Source organism: Numida meleagris, chromosome 1 (assembly GCF_002078875.1).
Source record: "Numida meleagris isolate 19003 breed g44 Domestic line chromosome 1, NumMel1.0, whole genome shotgun sequence".
NCBI classification, from domain to species: domain Eukaryota; kingdom Metazoa; phylum Chordata; class Aves; order Galliformes; family Numididae; genus Numida; species Numida meleagris.
Genome location: NC_034409.1, coordinates 78,463,186 through 78,483,865, shown reverse-complemented (window position 1 = coordinate 78,483,865; position 20,680 = coordinate 78,463,186). Strand labels below are relative to the sequence as shown.

General features: G+C 46.3%; 1 protein-coding gene across 1 annotated transcript in view; it reads right to left on the bottom strand.

The window, feature by feature from the left end:
• The window catches only part of CASQ2 (calsequestrin 2), a 31,604-nt gene continuing 11,146 nt past the window's right edge, over positions 223-20,680 (bottom strand). The window contains exons 2-11 of the mRNA XM_021397976.1: positions 18,477-18,561; positions 17,497-17,597; positions 15,966-16,077; positions 15,434-15,507; positions 14,212-14,342; positions 10,575-10,620; positions 8,233-8,287; positions 7,251-7,351; positions 6,842-6,916; positions 223-2,191 (exon numbers count right to left, since the gene is read on the bottom strand). Coding sequence (XP_021253651.1) covers positions 1,982-2,191; positions 6,842-6,916; positions 7,251-7,351; positions 8,233-8,287; positions 10,575-10,620; positions 14,212-14,342; positions 15,434-15,507; positions 15,966-16,077; positions 17,497-17,597; positions 18,477-18,561 — 990 coding nt within the window. The 3' untranslated portion in view covers positions 223-1,981. The remainder of the gene's footprint in view (positions 2,192-6,841; positions 6,917-7,250; positions 7,352-8,232; positions 8,288-10,574; positions 10,621-14,211; positions 14,343-15,433; positions 15,508-15,965; positions 16,078-17,496; positions 17,598-18,476; positions 18,562-20,680) is intronic.

Here is a 20,680-nt window from a genome sequence, read left to right as displayed (position 1 = left end):
ATTGTTCTAATCGATAGTGCTTGAAAAGTTCTGGTTGAGTGTTGGATGCTCAGTGAGGAGCTAGCACGGCCTACAGTCATCTAGCGTGCAGGCACAGCATTCATTCACAACTGCATGTTGTTCATGCTGGTGCCTCCCACTAAAGGGACATGGCACACACAGAAGTAGATCAGTACTTCAGCCTTTTTATACTGGTTATTTCATGTTTCTATTTCAGCTCATGTATAGAGGGAAAGAGAGAGACAAAGAGACTGACCAACAGGCAGGAGAAAAAGAAATCTATAAAATCTTGCTTTGCAGTTCATCCAATGAAGAAAATATATGGTGTGTAAACCTTGTTTCTCATCAGGCTGATTCATTTTCATATAGCGAGCACTGAATCTCTTGTTTCTTGCACTATTATTTCCTCTAACATCACTTATCTCTGACTTAAGCCAGTTTCTTAAGAAAGATCAGAACAGTGTTTTTTGACTGTTTCAGGAGAGGACATGTACACCCCACCTCTGCTACCAAGTCTGAATGACTGGAAAATATAATTAAGTATTTATAAAGATAAAGCATCTCCAAGCTCTCCATTCATTGCACTATTGTCAAACCTAATAAGCTAAGACAATTGAAATCTGCTGGCATGGGAAAGCAGGGAGACCTAATGCTGTTGAAGTGACCTGCACATGGATGGAGCGGCACTCACTGGGACTCAGTCACTGGCCCTTTGCCTCATGGCCTCCTTGGCTGCAAGCTGATGCCATGAGCTCCACCTCAGTCTGCAGTCAGAAGAGGCTTCTCACAGGATACCATGGGACATCCGAGTCTCTAAGCAGGGATTGACTTTGTGACTGAATATGTAGAAGCTGACCAGCTTGAATGCTTTCGTTGCTCATTGCCCAACTCACTTAATCCAGCATCTAGTATGGTTGGATGGATATGTTCCCTCCTAACACCTTGGTCATGGGAAAGGATGCTACATGGAATTTTGGTTAAAAGTCACCTAAAGCTGGAAGGTCATGGGGAATAAGAAGGCTTCAGGTTGAGCCCCTATGAAGGTTTCTATGGGCAGAAGTGTGCTATCTCACATGCACCACCTTAGCCCAGACCTGGCTGCAGATGTTTGGAATTGGCCTGAGGTCAGCTCTGGTGTTTCCTCAAGATTAAGAACCAACAGTTAGGCTCTGTGCTGTGACCTTCAGCCTTGAGAATCTGGGCTCAGACCTGCATCAGCATTTCCAGCATTCAAGAACTTCCAAGTTCAAGAACTTGCAAGCTGTGCTGTCCCATATAAGACCACCTGCACTTGCTCTATTTTTCCTTGAAGAAAGCGTGTCAGACAGGGACCGTGGTGTTGGGTTTTGCATTTTCTGTCAGATACAAGTGTACCATCATTTTATGGAATCACTAAAAATTTAACTAGTGTTCCTAAAACTGTCTTCCCCCCCTCAAACGTTTTGCTGCTCCGAGCGTGTTAAAGAGTAGCTATACACTCCAAAAGCAAACTTGCAGGATCCAGCGGTCTTGGCAGAGTAGCTGCAACGGGCATTTTGTTTAATGAAAGGACTAAACTTTACAGTGACCTTCCCTCTGTTTCGAGTGAGATTTGGTCTTTGGATGTTCATGATGGGCCGATGAGCATGGAGAATACAAACTGGCTCCCTGTGTCCCTCTGGCAGTGAGCATGCAGGTGCTTTCCTCCTGCACTGGGCACTGGGGCAGGTTCCCTACAGATTCCTATTGTCCTTCCTACGGAGGCATGATTTACAGCGGTGCTGGGCACCTGCCGGTGCCACCCGCCGTGGTGGCAGTCCTGGTGGCTCAGCACCTCTGAGAATCAGGCCAGGGGTCCCAGCAGGGGCAGGGAGAGCGGGGCAGGGGGGAAAGGAGGAGCAGGCGGTGCTTGCTGATGCTCAAACACAGGTCTTCTGATGAAGGGACCTGCCACAGAGGGAGGCCTCTCAGCCTCCACAAGTCAAACTGTACAGAGTCACAGTTAGTCATCATCATCGTCGTCGTCGTCATCGTCGTCGTCATCATCATCATCGTCGTCATCATCATCATCGTCGTCATCGTCATCATCATCATCGTCATCATCATCTTCAGTATTTATCTTCCCAGAAAGTACATCCTCTATCCAGTCCTCCAGCTCTTCGGCTGTGGGCAGGTCATCATCATCTCTGATCTCCATCCAGACACTGTCAGCCTGTGGGGACAAGTGACAGGGATTAGCCACCCTCAGTCACAAGGGATGAGATTAGATTTGTTGCTAATGTTGTAGTAAGGGCTGCACCACACGTGGGATGCAGGGTTGGAGGTGGCTGCCCTACTACAGCGTGTGGGCAGGGGCAGCCACACCACCACTCTACCCAAATGTTGGGACTATCGCACCCCCCATGAAGTGCTATTGGTTCTGACTATGAGAAGTAGGACTGCTTGATGTACCTACAGGAGCATATGGTGCTGTTTGTTCTGTGTTTGATGTGTGCCTGCTGCCCTGTTCCTAATCCTACACTACATTACTTCCATAAACTGGAGGGGTGGGGGGGAGATTCAGTAACAAGATGCTGTCTAAAACGCAGTTAGAAGGTGCTGTCTAAATTGCAGCTCTTAGCTAGAGACAGGAAACATAGCTTAGATTTGTCTCTCTGCTTTCCTATAGGTTCCTTGGGTAAATGCCTTGATAAGCTCCTTTTCCTTCTTTGTTTCCTCTCTGTGAAAGAAGATCAGCCTCCTATTTCACAGAGGTGCTGTGAGGTTCTCTCAGTGTTTGATTTTGCAGAAGCAAGAACTTCCCATCTGTCAGATGATAGCTACACACACCACTTCTTCCTCTGTCTATGGTACATTATTCTCTTTGTTGTATGGCTTCCTAAAAAGCCACACCATATTTAGAATCATATAGTCGCAGAATAATTTGAGTTGGAAGGAATCTTAAAGCCCACCCAGTTCCAAACCCTTGCCACAGGCGGGGCTGCCACCCACCAGCTCAGGCTGCCCAGGGCCCCATCCAACCTGGCCTTGAACACCTCTGTGGATGGGGCATCCACAGCTTGTCTGGGCAGCCTGTTCAGTGCCTCACCACCCCAAGCGAAGAATTTCCTCCTTCTGTTTAATCTAAACCCACCCTCTTTCAGTTTAAAGTCATTACCCTTTGCCCTCTCACTACACTCCCTGCCAAAGAGTCTCTCTCCATCTTTCCTGTAGGCCCTGTTTAGGTATTGGAAAGCCTCGATGAATTCTCCCCAGAGCCTTCTCTTTTAGGCTGAACAACCCCATGTCTTTCAGCCTCTCTTCACAGGAGAGGTGCTCCAGACCTCTGAACATCCTTGTGGCTTCCTCTGGACTCTCTCCAACAGGTCTATGTCTTTCTTGCGCTGTATATCTCCTACAGCATTTTCCTCCTAAAACACCAAAACTGTAACAAAAAAAAAAGGACCACAGAGAGGCATGCAGCTCTTACTTCATGTAAATGATCCTGTTCCAGAGCACAGGACCATTCACATGGCAAAAAGGGACACCTTCAGATAAGGGTAAGGGTAGTGAGACCATTGCACCTAGAGAAGATGCTGTGCAGAAGGAGCAGCAATGTTCTGAAGTGCATCATGGTGCGAGTTCTGAGCCGCAACAATGTGAGGAGCCAGTGCGGGCCCCTGGGAGCTTTGTGTTTGTATTGGTAGGTTTTTAGAGAAGTGATAGGGTCACAGAGGTTATGTCTACTGAAGCCAACAGGAGTGTTTATTTATACTCTGCTGTGTAAGCCCTACTTTGTACCCGTGTAACTCCACTGAAAGCAGTGATATAACACTGAAATAGCAAAATTAGCTCAATGTTTGTTTTAGATATCACCAGCCAACCTAGAACTTTCTTAAATCTCTCTCTTGAGGAACAGAAAACAGACTTAAGAGGAATGAAATAAAATCTGCAAATACTATGATCAACAACCTGAAATATTTACTATATCAAATCTAGATAACGTATGATTTTTTACAGGTCTCTTGGTGACTGTCAGATAATAAGGCATATGTTCTTGCCTGATACTGCTTTTTATATAGTTCTCTTGCTACTGACAGTCCTACTTTTATGAATGTCCATTGATAGCTGTTTAATGTTGCTTTGACATGACTTAAACACAGCCAACAGCAATAACTATAATAGAGATACCGTGAGCTAGCAATAAAGGCGAAAGACTGGAAGACTTGGGCTCTAGTTCTGGCTTGTCTGTTCCTCTCTCTCATGATTGTCGGTGACAGATGCCACCTTGGTCCTCTTCCCTTTTCTCTCTGCTTAGTGGTCTGACAAATGCTGCCCTACAGGGGGTTGGGGGCGAGGCAAATGGCTCAGCTGAAGTACATCTACACCAGTGCATGCAGCATGGGTAGTAACAGGAGGAACTGGAAGCCATTGTGCGGCAAGAAAACTATGACTTAGTTGCCATTACTGACACATGGTGGGATCTCTTCTATGACTGGAGTTCTGCAGAAGATGGCTATAAGCTCTTCAAAAGGAGTAGGCAAGGAAGGACGCACAATGGCTTGGTTCTCTGTGCTAGAGAATGTTTCGATGTTGTTGAGATTGGGGATGGCAATGCTAAGGTCAAGCCTCTATGGGTAAGGATCAGGAGGATGGCAAACAAGGCTGACATCCTGGTGCGGGTCTGTTATAGACTGCCTATCCAGGATGATGTGACAGACAAGGCATTCTAGGAGCAGCTGGCAGAAGTTGCACAATCACCTGCTGTTTATCTCACCGGAGACTTCAACTTCCCTGATACATGTTGGAAATACAATACAGCACAAAAGTAGCAGTCTAGGAGATCCCTGGAGTGCATGGAAGATAATTTCCTGACACAGCTGGTAAGCGAGCCTACCAGAGGAGGTACCCCAATAGACCTGCTGTTAACAGAGAAGGATTGGTGGAAAATGTGGAAGCTGGGAACTGTCTTCAGCAGAGCAACAACAAAATGGTAGAGTTCTCAATTCTTGGTGAAGTCAGAAGGGGGGCCAGCAAAACTGCTGCCTTGGACTTCCACAGGGTCAACTTTGGACTATTCAGGACACTGGCAGGGAGAATCCCATGGGAGTCTGTGCTGAAGCGTAAAGGGGTCCAGGAAGGCAGGATGTTCCTCAAGAAGGAAGTCTCAAAGGCACAGGAGGAGGCTGTCCCTGAGTGCCATAAGATGAGCTGAAGGGGAAGAAGATAGGCATGGGCGAATACGGGACTTTTGCTAAGACTCCAGAAGAAGAAGAGTGTCTACCTCCTGTGGAAGAAGGGATGGGCAATTCAGGGAGAGTACAAAGAAGTTGTTAGGATATGCAGGGAGAAAATAAGAAAGTCAAAAGTGCAGCTTGAACTCAACCTGGCCAATGTAGTAAAAGAGAACAAAAAAAATTTTTACAAAGATATTAACAGTAAGAGGAGGGCTAAGGAGAATATCCATCATTTACTGGATGCAGTGGGGAATGTGACCACTGAGGGTAAGGAAAAGGCTGAGGTTCTCAATGTCTTCTTTACATCTGTCTTTAATAGTCAGACTAGTTATCCTCAGGGTACTCAGCACTCAGCCTCCTGACCTGGAAGTCTGGGATGGGGAGCAAAATAAACCCCCTATGATTCATGTGAAGACAGGTAAAGACCTGCTACTCCACTTGGACTGTCACACATCGTTGGGGCCAGATGGAATCCAACCAAGGGTGCTGAGGGAGCAGATGGAGGTGATTGCCAAGCTGCTTTCCACCATCTATCAGGATTTCTGGTCAACCGAAGAGGTCCCAGAGGACTGGAGGATTGCCAATATGATTCTGATCTACAAGAAGGGTCGTAAGGATGATCCAGGGAACTACAGGCCTGTCAGCTTGATCTCGATGCCAGAGAAGGTTGTGGAACAGATCATCTTGAGTGAGATCAAACAGCATGTGTGGGACAACAGGGGGATCAGGCCCAGCCAGCATGGGTTCATGAAAGGCAGGTCCTGCTTGACCAACCTCATCTCCTTCTACGACCAGGTGACCTACATGGTGGATGATGGAAAGGCTATTGATGTAGTCTACTTAGACTTCAGCAAAGCCTTTGACACTATCTCCCACAGCTGTCTCCTGGAGAAGTTGGCAGACCATGGCTTGTACAGGTGTATTCTTTGCTGGGTAAAGAACTGGCTGGATGTCCAGGCCCAGAGTGTGGTGGTGAATGGAGTTAAATACAGCTGGTGACTGGTCACAAGTGGTGTTCTCCAGGGGTCAGGATTGGGGCCCAACCTGCTTAATATCTTTACTGATGATTTGGATGAGGGGATTGTGTGCACATTCTGTAGGGAGGGATCTGGACAGGATGGATCGATGGGCTGAGGCTACTGGGATGAAATTCAACAAGACCAAAAAGTGCCAGGTCCCACACTTTAGTCACAACAATGCCAGGCAATGCTACAGACTTGAGTGGCTGGACGACTGTGTAGAGGAAAAGGACCTGGGAGCGTTAGCTGACACTCAGCTGAACATGAGCCAGCAGTGTGCCCAGTTGGCCAAGGTGGCCAATGGCATCCTGGCTTGTACTAGAAATAGTGTAGCCAGCAGGAGCAGGGAGGTGATTGTCCGCCTGTACTCAGCTCTGGTGAGGCTGCACCTCTATTGCTCTAAACTCTGTAGCTCCTAAGACAACCTGGGCATCTTCCTCCCATTCCCCACTTGCACACAGGAATGGTGAGGTCTTGATGCTTTTTCCAGGGGAAAAAGCCTGGTTTCCTTGCACTTAACAGAAATCTTACTAATGCCAGTAGACCTACTTTCTGTTTTGGATCCCATCATTCCAAGCATTCTAATCACGGGAGAGATCACTGGATTTTTGGATGCATGCTACTCACGTCTGTGACATTCACAATCCCAATCTGTGGTCTGAACAGGTCAATCTTGAAGGTCTTCTCCCAGTAAGTGATGAGCTGCAGGAGCAAGAAGCAGAACTCAAACAAGGATCTTTGCAATATTTGTTTGCATAAATTCAGCTGGAAAGGTGGTGAGAAGGGTACCATGCATGGAAGCACGTGAAGGAATGGAAGAGAAACTGAATGCAAGCTTGGCCATTGCTCATGGCAAATTAAAGTGCTGTCTCTGGGGATGCTGTTGAGGCATCACTCAAGTGAGCAGCTCCTAGTGACAGCCCATGGTGCAGTGCCGCTTCCTTTGCATCCTGTGCACGCACCCAGGCTATTCCTGTGCTACTGCGCCCACATCCACACCCCAAACCAAGGAAGGAAACCAGCCCCTGCCACTCACCAGAGGAAAGTCGTCAGGGTCAATCCACACAATGCTCAGGTCAGGATTATCAGTGTTGTCCCTGGCAACCTGCTTCAGGATTTCCAGGAACTCAAAGCCGTCTGAAACGACAGAGGAACCTCTACAGCCCTCTTCTGAAAACCCCCAGCCACTTTCGCTTGCGGGGTTTCTGACTTCCTTCACCCCCTATGAACACAGGAGTTGTTTGTAATTCTCATTAAAATACTGTCTCCCTGCTCTTTCTTCTGATAATAAGGCTTTTAATTTGGACCATCCTCCCCGGGTATTGAAATTAGTTACACATGAATTAATCCTCATAATCCCTCCATGGAGTGGAACAATGTAACTGTTTTCTTGTGGCGATGGAGGAGACCAGCCCTTAAGAGGCCAAAGCTTTTCATCACGCTGATGGCATTGAGAATCACTGATTCCATGGTTTTTCAGGAAGCTGTGCCCACGGTTTTCCCTGCATGCATGTGACAGAACAAGCCCTCGGCATTTTCTCAATTCACACAACAAGAGACTGAGAATTAGTGACAAATCTTGGTGCCCAAGCCCCAGCTTCCTTGCTGGCAATGGGAAAACATACAACCCACCACACCTATTAAAACCAGAGGTCTGTGCTAGGCACGGCTTTGGTGACAACTGTGGCAGAGCTTCAGAGGTGATGGATTACTTCCAGGTGCCAGGCTGGGATGGAGATAGCACCTGTTTTTCCAGCCAGCCACAAGCTTAAATCCAGCCTGTGTAGGATGGGCTGGTCAGGGCAGAGTTTTGAGGCAGCTGGTAGAGTGGAGTGAGGGTGGCCCCAGGGGCTGTATTAGCAAGGGAGGGTAACCCCCATGCTGGGGATCAAGGGGAGGGGAAGACAACAAAGCAGATAGTGAAGTGGGATGAGAAGGGGCAATTCTGGGGGCTGAGGAGGGGACCTACAGCTTCTTGAGGAATGAGGACTCATGCAAAGAAGAAAATGGCCTCCTACCAGGGTCATCTTCTTCAGCAAAGGCCACGATATGGATTCCTTCCATGTCATCCTCCTGCAAACAATGAAACAGTTATTGATGGGCCAGAGAGAGATGACGGTCTGGGTGGTTGCTGGAGATGATGAATGCTGGGATACCTTTGAACAAGCAGCACAATCTCCAAGAGGCAATTAGCTGGGGCACCACTGAGACACCAGAAATGGGAGCTGAGGTAAGGCTGAGTTACAGCAGGCACCAAAACAGCTGGACAGCACTGCTGAAAAACTGGGGCTAAAAATGAGGTGGGCACTCCAATGGCAAAGGTAATAGAGCTTCTCTAATGGTGTGGGGCAAAACCTTGGTTGCTGAGAAGGTTGAGGACCATCTAGCATGGAAATTTGGGTTCACCTACCATGCCCAAGGTCACCTAACTTCATCAGTTAACAGCTACCAGGGGCTGGCTCGTGGGGCAGCAAATGGGGCACCATGCTCAGCCCTAAAGTATGCTCCTTTAAGTCCAGTAAAGGAGCTTTCCTCACACTCTGGGAGGTGATGTGGATTACTTGGGCATTGAATGAGAGGCTCAGTTTGGGGTTCAAATGAATGGAAGATAGAAATCACAGCCTAGTGGGCTGCTTCTCTCTGTGAGATGTGTGAGCAATGGGTAATGATATTGGCAAAGGGCAATTGATCCGCCAGCTGGTTTGTCATCCGCCCGCTATGAATGTCATCTCCCACAGAACGGCTTCACATTCCTCGCCCACTGCTAGTCCGGGTTTTGATTTCAATTGGTTTTAATGCGAGAAGAAATTCCCATCTAAATGCTAATTTCTTTTCCACTCTGAGCCCAGAGGTGACAAAGCCACCATCAAAAATGGAAAGGAAAAAAAAAAAAACTGAAAGATTAAGTAGAAAACATTATCTTTAAAAACAATAGGTGGTGTAGGGCCATTGGTGGCGTCTTTGGGGAATATGTTTTCATAGGGGTATTCTGCGCAGATTTTCTCCAGGACTCAGAGCACTTACAGCTGGAAAAATCTATGGCATTTTTTTAATCTCCATATTTACCAGCAGCATTGTCAGCCAGGAAAATATGAATATATATGAACAATATATATATACCAATATAAATACATATATATTCTGACATTCTGTGAAGCAAACTAAACTAGAGTAACACCAGTGAAGCCACTGGTAATGTTCTGAACTTGCAGTGAGATCTGAATCCATCCTGTTGTGGTGCAGATGCTAGTCTTGTAGCAGAGGAACGTTTTGTATATCCAGGCTGTTTTTTAAGCAAATATCACTCCATTGACTATTCACACTTCTCTAGAAGTTATTTCAGAATGTATTCAGTATGAAATCAAAATCATTGCCTGTGAAATTTGGGTCCTACTGAAGCCTATGAAAATAACTTTGAGGGACTTCAGTGGAAGCCTAGGAAGCCATATTCTACACAGAATCTATTTCAAAACAAAATGAAAACCTACCATGCCTAAGTGACTCATAACTCTCAGTACAGTTTATTACCTCTTGCCTTCTTGTATTAAAGATTCCCAGGGTTTTTGGTGCTTCTGAGTCACACAGCATTTCACGTTAAGTAGCAAATGTGGTTAAAAATGCTATATTGAGATTTTTGGAGGAATGATTGCATCTTCTGTAACTTCTACAAGCACCTGCTCAGCTTTGTTTTCCAGAATTTAGCTGGCACTTAAAGTTCCCTAAATGGCTATTAACATCTTATTCATCCACAGCAAAAGAATAATTTGCAATACACTATTTTCCTTTATTTTTTCACACTTTCCCACCTCCCCTACATTTACAGACCAGGAGAGCTCTGTGTGTGTGTTCTGCTCCAAACTGCTGGTTAGTTCTTCATAATTGCTGACTTGCAGCTTGCTCACACCACGAGAAGAGCAATCAATGCACAATTTACTCCATAATCTATATAATCAGCTGAACTGCCTGCTCTTGCTTGCATTTTGAATTGTACAATTGCTCCAGTACAATTTCCAGGAGTCATTCATTTGGTACAATCTGTGACTCCCCCACCTAATGGATGTCCATTAGATAATCCTTGCCAAGATTGCTCTGCATCAATGTACCATGGTCAGTACAGAGATTCTCAACAGCAGATACCTCTTGTTTTGGCTGGAGTAGTTGCTTAACTGAGAATAACTTCTACTTTTGGGAGGGAATAGCCATTTCTTGGGAATTAACTCTTTATGCTGCTGAGAAAGTGTGGCTTTTTTTGCCTAGCCAGAGGCTGGGGCTTAGGAGCGGCAGTTTGGTAGCCAGAGTGGGTTTGTTTCTGGTTGGAAGCTAGCAGAGGACGCAAGGCTTCCCCCTCATATGTACCTACCCATGTCTCAAACATGTCTTCTGGGCGCAGCTTCCGCAAGGTGGCTCTGGAAAGAAGACAGAAAGATCCTTTGAGGATATATCCAGCACCATCACATGCAGTGCTGCCACTGTCATGGGCAAACTCACTATGCCACATTTGATTAGTGCCCCAGTTCAGCACTGCAAGCCACCACATTTTGAATGCAAGTCTAGGGCAGGGTAGGTCAACTTTTACTTTTATGTGTGATGATAAAACCCTGCCCTTGGCCTTGCTGAAGTTGCTGTAGGCAGTCTTTGTGCTTGGGAAGATGAGACACCACTCTGTGTTGGGACATGCTGGGGCATCAGTCCCTCACACAGTAGATTGTTCCATCCAGGCTGAGAGCATAAGATGAGCCATTCACTTTTGTTTTGCTGTCCCTGGGCCATTCATACTCTTGTTTTCCTATGGGATTCTGTTCTTTTCTATCAGTTTAACCCCAGCTTAACTCTACCATAAAAAACCCCAGATTCTGTTAAAGCAAAGAAAAACCTCTGATGAGAAAAAATGTATCATCATAGCCAGTGGAAAGAAAATGTAAATCAGCCAAAGCCTGTAGTTTTTTTGGAATTTTGTTTTTGAGAAGTTCACAAAGGGTGAAAAAAGGAATAGTAAATGTTTTCAGACACATCTGCAGCAGAAAGCTTGTCAGAGGGTCTGGCTGGCTGAGGAGTAAACACCCAAGGGACACAAGGCTGTGGTAGATAAGCACAAGGGGCCCTTCGCATCTCTGCTGACTGTGGCATCAGTGTTCGAAGCAGAGAAGCTCTTCATGGCAGAGAAGCCCTGCAAGCTGTTGCAAAAAAGAGTAGGTCGTTTAGGTTTCTGGAGAAATCGGTAAAGTGACTGGCAGCACATCGCCAGCATGAAGGGACATCAGTGAGATGTGAAGACTGTTGCTTCTGCTTGCCTCTCTGCCAGAGCAGTGGAAAGGGGGAATGGATGTTCAGGCTTTTAAAGGTTCCTGACAGCTTTGAGGAGCCAATTAAGATTCACAGCATATGCTTTGGCAGGATCATATGCATAACGTATTCTTACATAATCTGAAAAAGCTGGGAAATGGGAAGATGTCAGCATTTACTTATCATATCCAATTATTCAGATGGTCCACACCAGGCCTGACGGTGAGGAGTTACAGAGGCGTCTCCAGAGACCTGAGCGTCTTCATGATGGATAGACATATAGGAAGTAATACATTTGCAGAAAAACAGTCCTGATTATACAGATGCAACAATGGGCTCTAAATTAGTTATCATTAATTACTGCCTCGCAGGGAAGGGGCCCAGGTGTCATACACTGAGAAAGCAGCAGCTCAAAAAAAAAAAAGAAAAAAAAAAAGAAGAGAAGATTGCAAATGGTTGGGAAATGGCTAAGGAGCAAAAGACATCATATCATTATAGAAATAAACAACTCCACTGTGCATGCCCCTCGCTGAATGCATTTGTGCTCCAGAACATCCCATCACAGAAATGATATAGGACAACTGAAACAGTCACATGGAAACATGGCAGTGGTAAAGAAAGGTTTGTAATGGCCTCTATTTTGTGGAGATTAACTTAATGAAAATTCTTTGTCTTGAAAAATAAGTGACTGAAGAGGGATTTGATACAGAGTGTGAAAAAAATGTGAATGGTAAAAAGAAGTGAACTAAGGAATGGCTTGTCATTGTTTCTCATAGCACAGAAGCTAGTAGGCACACAGTGAAATTATTAGGCAGCTGGTATAAACTGTACAAAGAGGGATACTCTTTTGATGCAATACATAATTCATCTTTGGAACTCCTTACAGTTGGATACTTTATGCAGCAAAGTAGAAATGAGGTGAAGAATAACTACAGAATTTGAAGAAACAACCACTAAGCACATGGACAGGGCTACAATTCTTGACCCAGCAAGTGTCCTCATTGCTGTTTGACAGAAACTGGAGATTATACTGGATGAATACATATTTTGTACTTGCACCTAGCTTTTCAGATGCTTTGCCTAGCCATTTTCTGGGGGCAGCTCTTGGAGAAAGGAAATTTGGAGAGAAGGATCTTTGACTGCACTCACGTTTTTGCTGCAATTTTGTGCTGATAGAGAGCTTGCCTCATTTGGCTATAGTATTTAGCCGACTGTGTTTAATCATCTTCTTGATACTGCTACTTGACAATAAGAGCTTGAGAGAGAAGATGGGAAGGAAGCCCAGGAGGTCAGCAAAGTGACCTAAGAGTACATGGAAGATAGAGGATCCCTTCATAATTCAGAAAAAGCAGAGATCTGTTTGCAAGTCTCACATTCAGCATCCCCTGTCTCTAAACCCTGTGTGTGCGTGAACACAAATCTCCCTGTTTGTGGTGCCCTAGCAGCATCAATGGCCCTGCTTTTCTTCAGCCCTTTTCAAATCGCTGATGTCTGTTAGGAAATGCAGTTTGCACAAGCAGCGGATAGCCTGTGTGACTGTCATATGCTGTATTTATTTTTAAGGATGCAAAAGTAATAGAATTATAGAATATCCTGAGTTGGAAGGGACCCCCAAGGATCACTGAATCCAACTGCTGGCTCCACACAGCACCACCCAAAATCTAAACCCCATGTCCAAGGGTGATGTCCAAACACTCACAGAATCGTAGAATCACCAAGGTTGGAAAAGATCTCCAAGATCATCCAGTCCAACCATGCATCTAACACCAATACTGACCAACCTTATTTCCTTCTGTGATGGAGTTACTCACCTGGTGGATGAAGGAAAGGCTGTTGATGTAGTCTGCCTAGACTAGGGGACATGGTTTAGTGGGGAAATATTGGTGATTCTATGATTCTATGTTGCTCACTAAACCATGTCACTTAATACCACATCTAGACATTTACTGAACACCTCCAGGGACAGTGACTCAACCACCTCCCTGGGCAGCCTGTTCCAGTGCCTGACAACTCTTTCTGAGAAGAATTTTTTTCCTAATATCCAACCTGAACCTCCCCTGGTACACTGACTAAGCTGAGGGCTCGAACTTTCAGATTCAGGCTAGAAAAGTATATAGCCTTTCTCTTGCAACACGATAATGCCAGGTCCCATTACAGTCTGAAGACAGTGGAGCACATTGCCAGTCTTGGCTGAACTGTCCTACCGCACCTACTGTACAGTCCGGATTTGGCACCTTCTGACTTCCATCTTTTTGGGCCAATGAAAGATGGTCTGCATGGGCGAAAACACCATCATAGCAGCTGTGAAATAGTGGGTCACCTCCACTAGCACAGATTTCAACAAGAGTGGCATGCAGGCCCTTGTTCACCACTGGTGAAAATGCATAGCTAATGGTGGTGACTATGCTGAAAAATAGCACTTTGAGGCTGAGAATTTGCTCTATTGACGGTGTCATTGTGCTCTTTGTATCTGTAGTATTTTCCATGGAACCAAATAGAAGGTATTACTTTCAGAGCAACCTACATTTTTAACCCTTTAAGTGGTATAAGGGAGTAGAAAGGTTCACCAAAATCTCAAGAATGGGTCAACAAACAGCTAATACGTGGTAGTCATCCTCATTTTTACTGAGAAGGGCTGCTCTAGAGAGGCAACCTGCAAAGAAGGACACCTTTGCCGTCTTACCACGTCCAGGAGCATCCTGTCTGATACATACCTTTTGTGCTCCTTCACAAATTCAACCAGCTCCTCTTCTGTGTAAGGCTTATCAGGGATGTGAACAGGCTCATCCATGAATGGTTCATAGAAATCCACCTCGTTCATCTTCAGACCCAGTTTCTTGGCAACCTGTGGCAGTGCAAATGGTCACAGGTGAGTGATCCTGAGGTGCCTCCTGAGAACCCAGAGCCTCTTCTGATGGAAGAGCTGAGGCCAAACCATTTTCTTTCTCTCAAAGTGCACTCTTAGTGTGGCCAGCAAAATATGAATGAATCTTTCCTTGCAAAAAAAGAAACAAAACACTGATGCTTTCTACACTGCTAGTGTCAAGCACTGTGGCAAAGCAAGTCTAGGGTCCTTGACCTGCAAATCTAATGGAGCTGGTTCCCAAACACAGATCCAATTCTGATTCCTGCAGAACTGCAGAAATGGCTTTTATCTTGGAACAGGGCCAATGCAAAAGCAGACACAATTACTACAAGTTACAGGAATGCTTAAAATGAGAAGCTAGAGCCAGATATTAAATCTGGGAACATCCTGAGCTTCTAGAAAATGCTGTATAAGTGGTGGATTTGGAAATTACAGACAGAGCAAGGCTTTGTGATAAACATGGCGTCTTCTTGCACAGTGTGCCTCTGCTGATTCATACATCTTAATGACCTCTATTTGAGCAGCTCTTATTTATTCCAAAGAGTAGTTCATTTCTGTCTAGGTGTTGTGCATGAGGAGCCTGAAGCTGGAGTGCACCTATCTTGTCCATTTGAGACGTGACAGCCTCAAATAGCAAAGGAGGAGATGAGCTACAACAGAGCAAAAGACTCCCAGTCCTCACTTTTGCATACCAGCCTTGCTCTGTCTTTGCAGTGACGTGCCCACTGTGAATGTGCAAGTGATACAGCTCGTGGCCTAGGAGGGCCAGGGACAGATGCAGAGATGGAGGAAGGTGGGGGCACTGATGACTGGGTGGGTTGCGTAGTTCACAGAATTACAGCATGGTTGAGGTTAGAAGGGGCCTCTGGAAGTCATCTGGTTCAACTCTCTTGCACAAAAAGCACTACCTGGAATAGGATGCTCAGGGCTACTCTAATGCTCACACTCAGAGTTTTAGGGAAGGCCTGCTCAACTTCTTACTTCAGAGCCTACACTTTTGCATCGGAAAGGCTTTAAACTGTGCAGAAAGGAGTCTGTGATCTCCGGTCGTGAGGTCTGTGGATGCTTACCCCTTTGTCAAATGTGGCAAAGAATTTGATGTAGGGCTGGAAGTGTTCAGCAGCCTCCTCAAATGCCTTGTAATCTGCAAGGAGAAAAGGGGAATGAAGGAAAGATTTCATAGACAGCTGGTCTCATTCTGATCAGCGCAGAAGGCACCAGGGATGAGCAAATATAAATTATTACAAAATACAGCAGATGACAGTACTATTTTTCTTACACACCTCCAGAATTTACAAACAAAAACCATTTAATGTAGAGTGAACAGAATACACTTTGTGCAGCCCCACCATAGATCCCAGCATGCTACATTAAGCAGGGACTAAAATCAGCAGCCCTGTGAAGCAAGTCCAAGGGTGACTGCTGTTAGTGCAGGAATTGGCTCATGCAGTAACAGCAGAAGTTCACTTGCAACCCTACCTCATCCTCCAGTGACTATTGTACTGCAACAGTTCGTCTCCTTAATGTTAATGAGCGGGAACGTACAACCCCCCAGCACCCTCACCAAGGTTCCAAGCCCCACAAGGAACATTTTCATCTTACGTTCAGAGTCTTCTCCTTTGAAGTAGCCGATGAGTTTGATTTCGTCATCAATTTGGTCAAAGGCTTGAAGCTCCAGCTTGCTGTTTATGACCTCCACAGGGTCTTCTAGCAGCTGCCATGACAAATGCATTTGATAATACAACGATTTGCAGCACCAACCTGTGACTGCCAGACTGTGTCACTAGCTGCTTAAGTGGGGAGAAAGAGGTCACCCAATTTCTCTGCATCTGGAAACTCTGTTTGGTGCTTTCTGCCTCTCTGTGAGGAACTAACTGAGAGACATAAGTCACCTTCAGAGGGAGCACTTAATAGGTTCACTGTACAGGCTGAAGCATTCAGAGGGAAGCTGAGAGAGGTCTGGGTGACCCAAATAGATGCTGTGATGGGAGATAAAGTGTAGTAATTGCAGCTGACTTTGGAGAGGCTGAGGAGATGGTAGAATGGTTGAAAGAACTGCAATATGAGGACTGTGCTCTTCTGTGGATGAGGGATATACTTGTTTTTAAGTGTAGTTTGCTGGAAGAGATCATTATAAAGAACTTGCTTTTGGAAAAAAATATTTAAAAGGACATGTTAGAGTATGATCAAACAATGTTTTGGAGCAGTGGGAAGGCTAGAAGTGAAATTTCCTGCCTGATCCACTCATGCACGGTGGGTTAAATCTGTTCTTTGGCCCTAGGCACATCACAGTTTTGATGAAGAAGTTGGAAGACCAGTCTGCTACTTTATCCTGTTTTTAGTCCAAACTTTGTTACTTAACCAGACACTACTAGTGGAAGGATTTGGTCAGGTTTATTTATTTTGTTTTGTTTTGCTGTGCCAAGCAATACTGGTGTAAACTGGGTGTGGCTTCACTAGGAAAACAAATGCAGGCATGCCACTGCATAGCCTATAGAGGAGTAGTGGAACACTGGGTTTGTTTTCCTTTGAGATCAGGCTGCCCAGACACCACTGATGTGTTTGCTTTTGTTTCCCTGCTTTCCTAGGTGTTTTTCCTTGAGTGGAAAACATACAAACAGAAATCCTTACTCTCCTCCTTTCTTTCCAGAACTTGATTTATCAGTGGTGCACCGCAAAGCATGGCAAATGGAGCCTCATGAGGTGCCTTATGCTGCACCCCTAACCAGTGATGCTCTGCTGTCCGCATTTCCTTCTTGCTGTTGTGCTGTTGGGGTTTAAGCCACAGAAATGAGGACTCCATTGCTATCAAGCTGCCAGAAAAGCTCTGTTTTAGTTGGGATTTATGTGGGATAGTTGCTTGCTCCCTGGTTGAGCAACCAAATGCTCCATAAACAGGAAAGAGAGAAAAATATCTTTAAGATATAAGTGGTTGGTGGCATATAAAGGACCTGGCTTTTCTGGGAACTCATGGTCAGTCAAGTATTTGGGAAGTCAGCAAACAACATCATTTGCATGCTGGTGCACAGCAAACAGGGATGGAGTTTCAAATAGAGATAACCTATGTTTTTAGCAAAGTGAGTGTTTGCAAGGTCTTCTCTGAGAGGGTTTATCTGAGCTTATCTGTGCTTACATCCAAGAGGAATTCCACCAAGACATCTGTAGCCAGCTCCCCGTCAAATTCAATCAACCGCTCCTCCTTAAAGACATAGAGACTTCCCTCTTCAACCAAGCCTGAGAGAAGGAGACAGGAAACATCATGTTGTCAATGTGACACTAAAAGCATCACTCTTTTTACCTTGGAGCATCTTGCTGGCTATTCTAACAACACCTCCTGGGAAAATGCAGCTGCCTGTTGACTTGGTTGGTCCAGTTACAAATAGTCCTAGTGATCCCCTGAGCCTAGAGGAGGCTCAACTCTGTGAACATAAAAAATGACCAAGAAGCCAAAGAAAATTTTAAACTCTTGGGTGTGTAGCTTGCCTTGGGAAAAATTAGAAGCATTTGTTGGAGATGGTGCAGAAGGCAGGCTGGCACGTGACTGAGCTGAGGACTGGATGCCACAGCATCTTGGCGAAGGCTCCAAGATGAGGAGCCCTGAGCCCTGCAGTGTGTGATGGCAAGGTAGTGTGTTGCCTCCGCTTTAGTTTCACATACACTGTCACACTTAGCCTCTAATTCAGGAAATAAAATTACAGTCCAGTATACAATGCATAATGAGTCTCCAGCCTTAAGCCTAGTGTGGTATTTATGTGCCATTGTATTTGCATGCCATAGTATTTCCACATTCTCTGTGGGATGAAACATGAAAAAATTGCCAGCTACTGGAGGGCAGCTGTGTCCAGGGATGGAACCAGAAGGGTGGAGGTTTCCTCTTATATCTGGGGAGCAACTCAGGAAGGAGTGGCACCTGGTTACCATTGCAAGGCTGTGGTTCCTATTTGTGGCTGGCAATCACCCTTCCAGGGAACAGGTGGCATTTGGGGACATGTGATGCTTCTGTAGATGTTGGTTCTGCATTACTGTATCAGAGCTTTCTCTGTGCAGGAAGAGCATGGATTTTTCACACCATGGCATCCAAGTTGTTCTGCAGATAGCAAACATGGGACTTACCTAGCTTTTTGGCGAGTTTGGCATCCTTCTTGGAATCCACCATCCCAAAGCCGATGCTCCTGGGCTCCAGGACCTGAGCTGCCAGCTATGAGGAGAACCAGAATCTAGTATGAACAGCAGGAATGCTGGAGGGCATCGTGCCCCATCAGGAGGGCACAGTAGGAACAAATGACCCATATTTTGCTCCCAGGCAGCATCGATGGGTGGCACGCATCACATGCTGCCTCTTTGCTGAGATAAGGCTGTCTGGAGGTCACAAGGGTTGGATTTCTTCCCACTGTGTCACAGCGCTGGGTTTGCTGGTGATACCATGTGCTGCCAACTGCGCTTTGACACTTGGGCATCAGGAGAGAGTTCCCAGCCACACTGGTGACAACGAAGTAATGGGAACAGCTGGGAGAAAGACTTGCACCCGCTAGCAGAGCAAAAGCTCTCTCCTTCCTCATGCATCAGTGGTCTCCTACAGGGGACTGTGACTCATGGGTATTGCAGATGTTTTAATTCTGGGAGTGCTTGGTGCCAGGCAGCAATGGCTGGAAAATGGAGGATGGCAAAAGCATCACTGCTTACACACGGCAGAGTAGCAAAAGCTCCCTTGACTTGTGAAAACAGCAGTGCTACACCACCAGGTGCTCCTGGGCCATCACCGTGTCTCCTTTCTGTTCTGGACTCTCCCTGTATTAATCCTCTATTGCTTGTCTTGTTGTCCCTCTGGAAGGAAATCCAAATCCAGCAGTGTTTAATGCCCCAGCTTGTGTTGAGCTGTGGGCGAGTCAAAGAGTAACAGTGCAGCAATAAGACAACGTGGTCAAGCTAACACCCAAATCCATCTCTTCTGTTGTGAAATGCTTCAAGTCCCATCTCCTGTCCTGGCTTCAGCCAGCTCCCTGTCTCTGGGTCCTCTCTTCTGCCCTATTTCCTGAGGAAACAGGGCTAATCCCAGCCACGCTTGTGTTTGTCACCTTGCAGCTTTGGAAACTGCTGCCCCATCCCCACCATTTTTGATGAAGGGGCCTCTTGATGATATCAAGTTCCTGCCTGATTTGTGAAAATAGATATCTGTGGAAAGGAGAGACGCGCTGCAAGTGCCCTGCGGTGGGGACCCTGCGAATTCCACCCGGGCGCCTTGGACATGTGGCGGCCCTGGGAAGCAGGCGGATGGCGTCCTCATCCACAGGCACCCTCCGGGGTGGTAACACCATCTCGAGACCCCTGAGCAGCTGTAACACCCCCTCCTCCTCCCTCTTCCCCTGCTCCATGGATGCCTCTGATGCCGACAGCCTCCTTGCTGTCCCCAGTGTCCCCTGCCACAGGGAGCATACCCCATCTCAGCTGCTGCCCTATTCCCATTCACAAAACCCCACTGGATTTGGGGATAGGGAATAAGAGTTACAGGCCTCTGGGATGTCCCTATTAGGGCACGGTCACCTCCACTCACTGGAGGGAGCAGCAGGAAGGCTGCAGCCAGAGAGATGGCGGGCTGATTTATGGCAGTGCCCTCCTCCAGGGCCCATTTCAGCACCCTCTCAGCCTCAAAGCCGGTTTGAATGTCACCCAGCGCCACTGTGTCCGTGGCCATGCGTCCCCTCAGCTCCCTGCTATAAATAGCCCCCACCTGCAGCTGGCCAGCAACTGCAGGAGGGACCATGGAGGAAAAGTCCCAAAATCCTGGGGGAAAACAGTGGGCACCCTGATGATCTGGGATCAGGGACTTTACTCAGGCTTAGGGCAGTGACGTTCATTTGAAGGACATGGTTATGTTCTCCCTGCCACCAAAGCATGTCCCAAAGCCCCCCCAAGAAAGGCATTCTCCACCATCATAGCATCTCAGCTTCTTTTTCCAAAAGATGTTCCCTACAGCAGTGCATACCCAGATATCTCCTTCACGATTTCATCAAGGAACAGGAGCACCCAATTACTGCTGCCTTAACCCCCTGCAGCTACCTGGCCTGCCATCTTTAGGGGGTGCTCCAGGTTATGAAGGAAGCACGTTGTTTCGCCACTCTTCTCTCACTCTCTGCCAATAATTTGAAATAAAAGGGAGGCTGCAGGTCAGGGCTCTTGCTTACAGAGGATACTGTCTGAGTAGAGTAGAGCAGAGGTCTGTATTCACACACCTACGGATAAAGCATCAGAGCGTTGGTCCGATCAGTCTTGTGTCCTATCACCTGTGCCTTGTTAGACCAGCTGATGTCCAATATGGC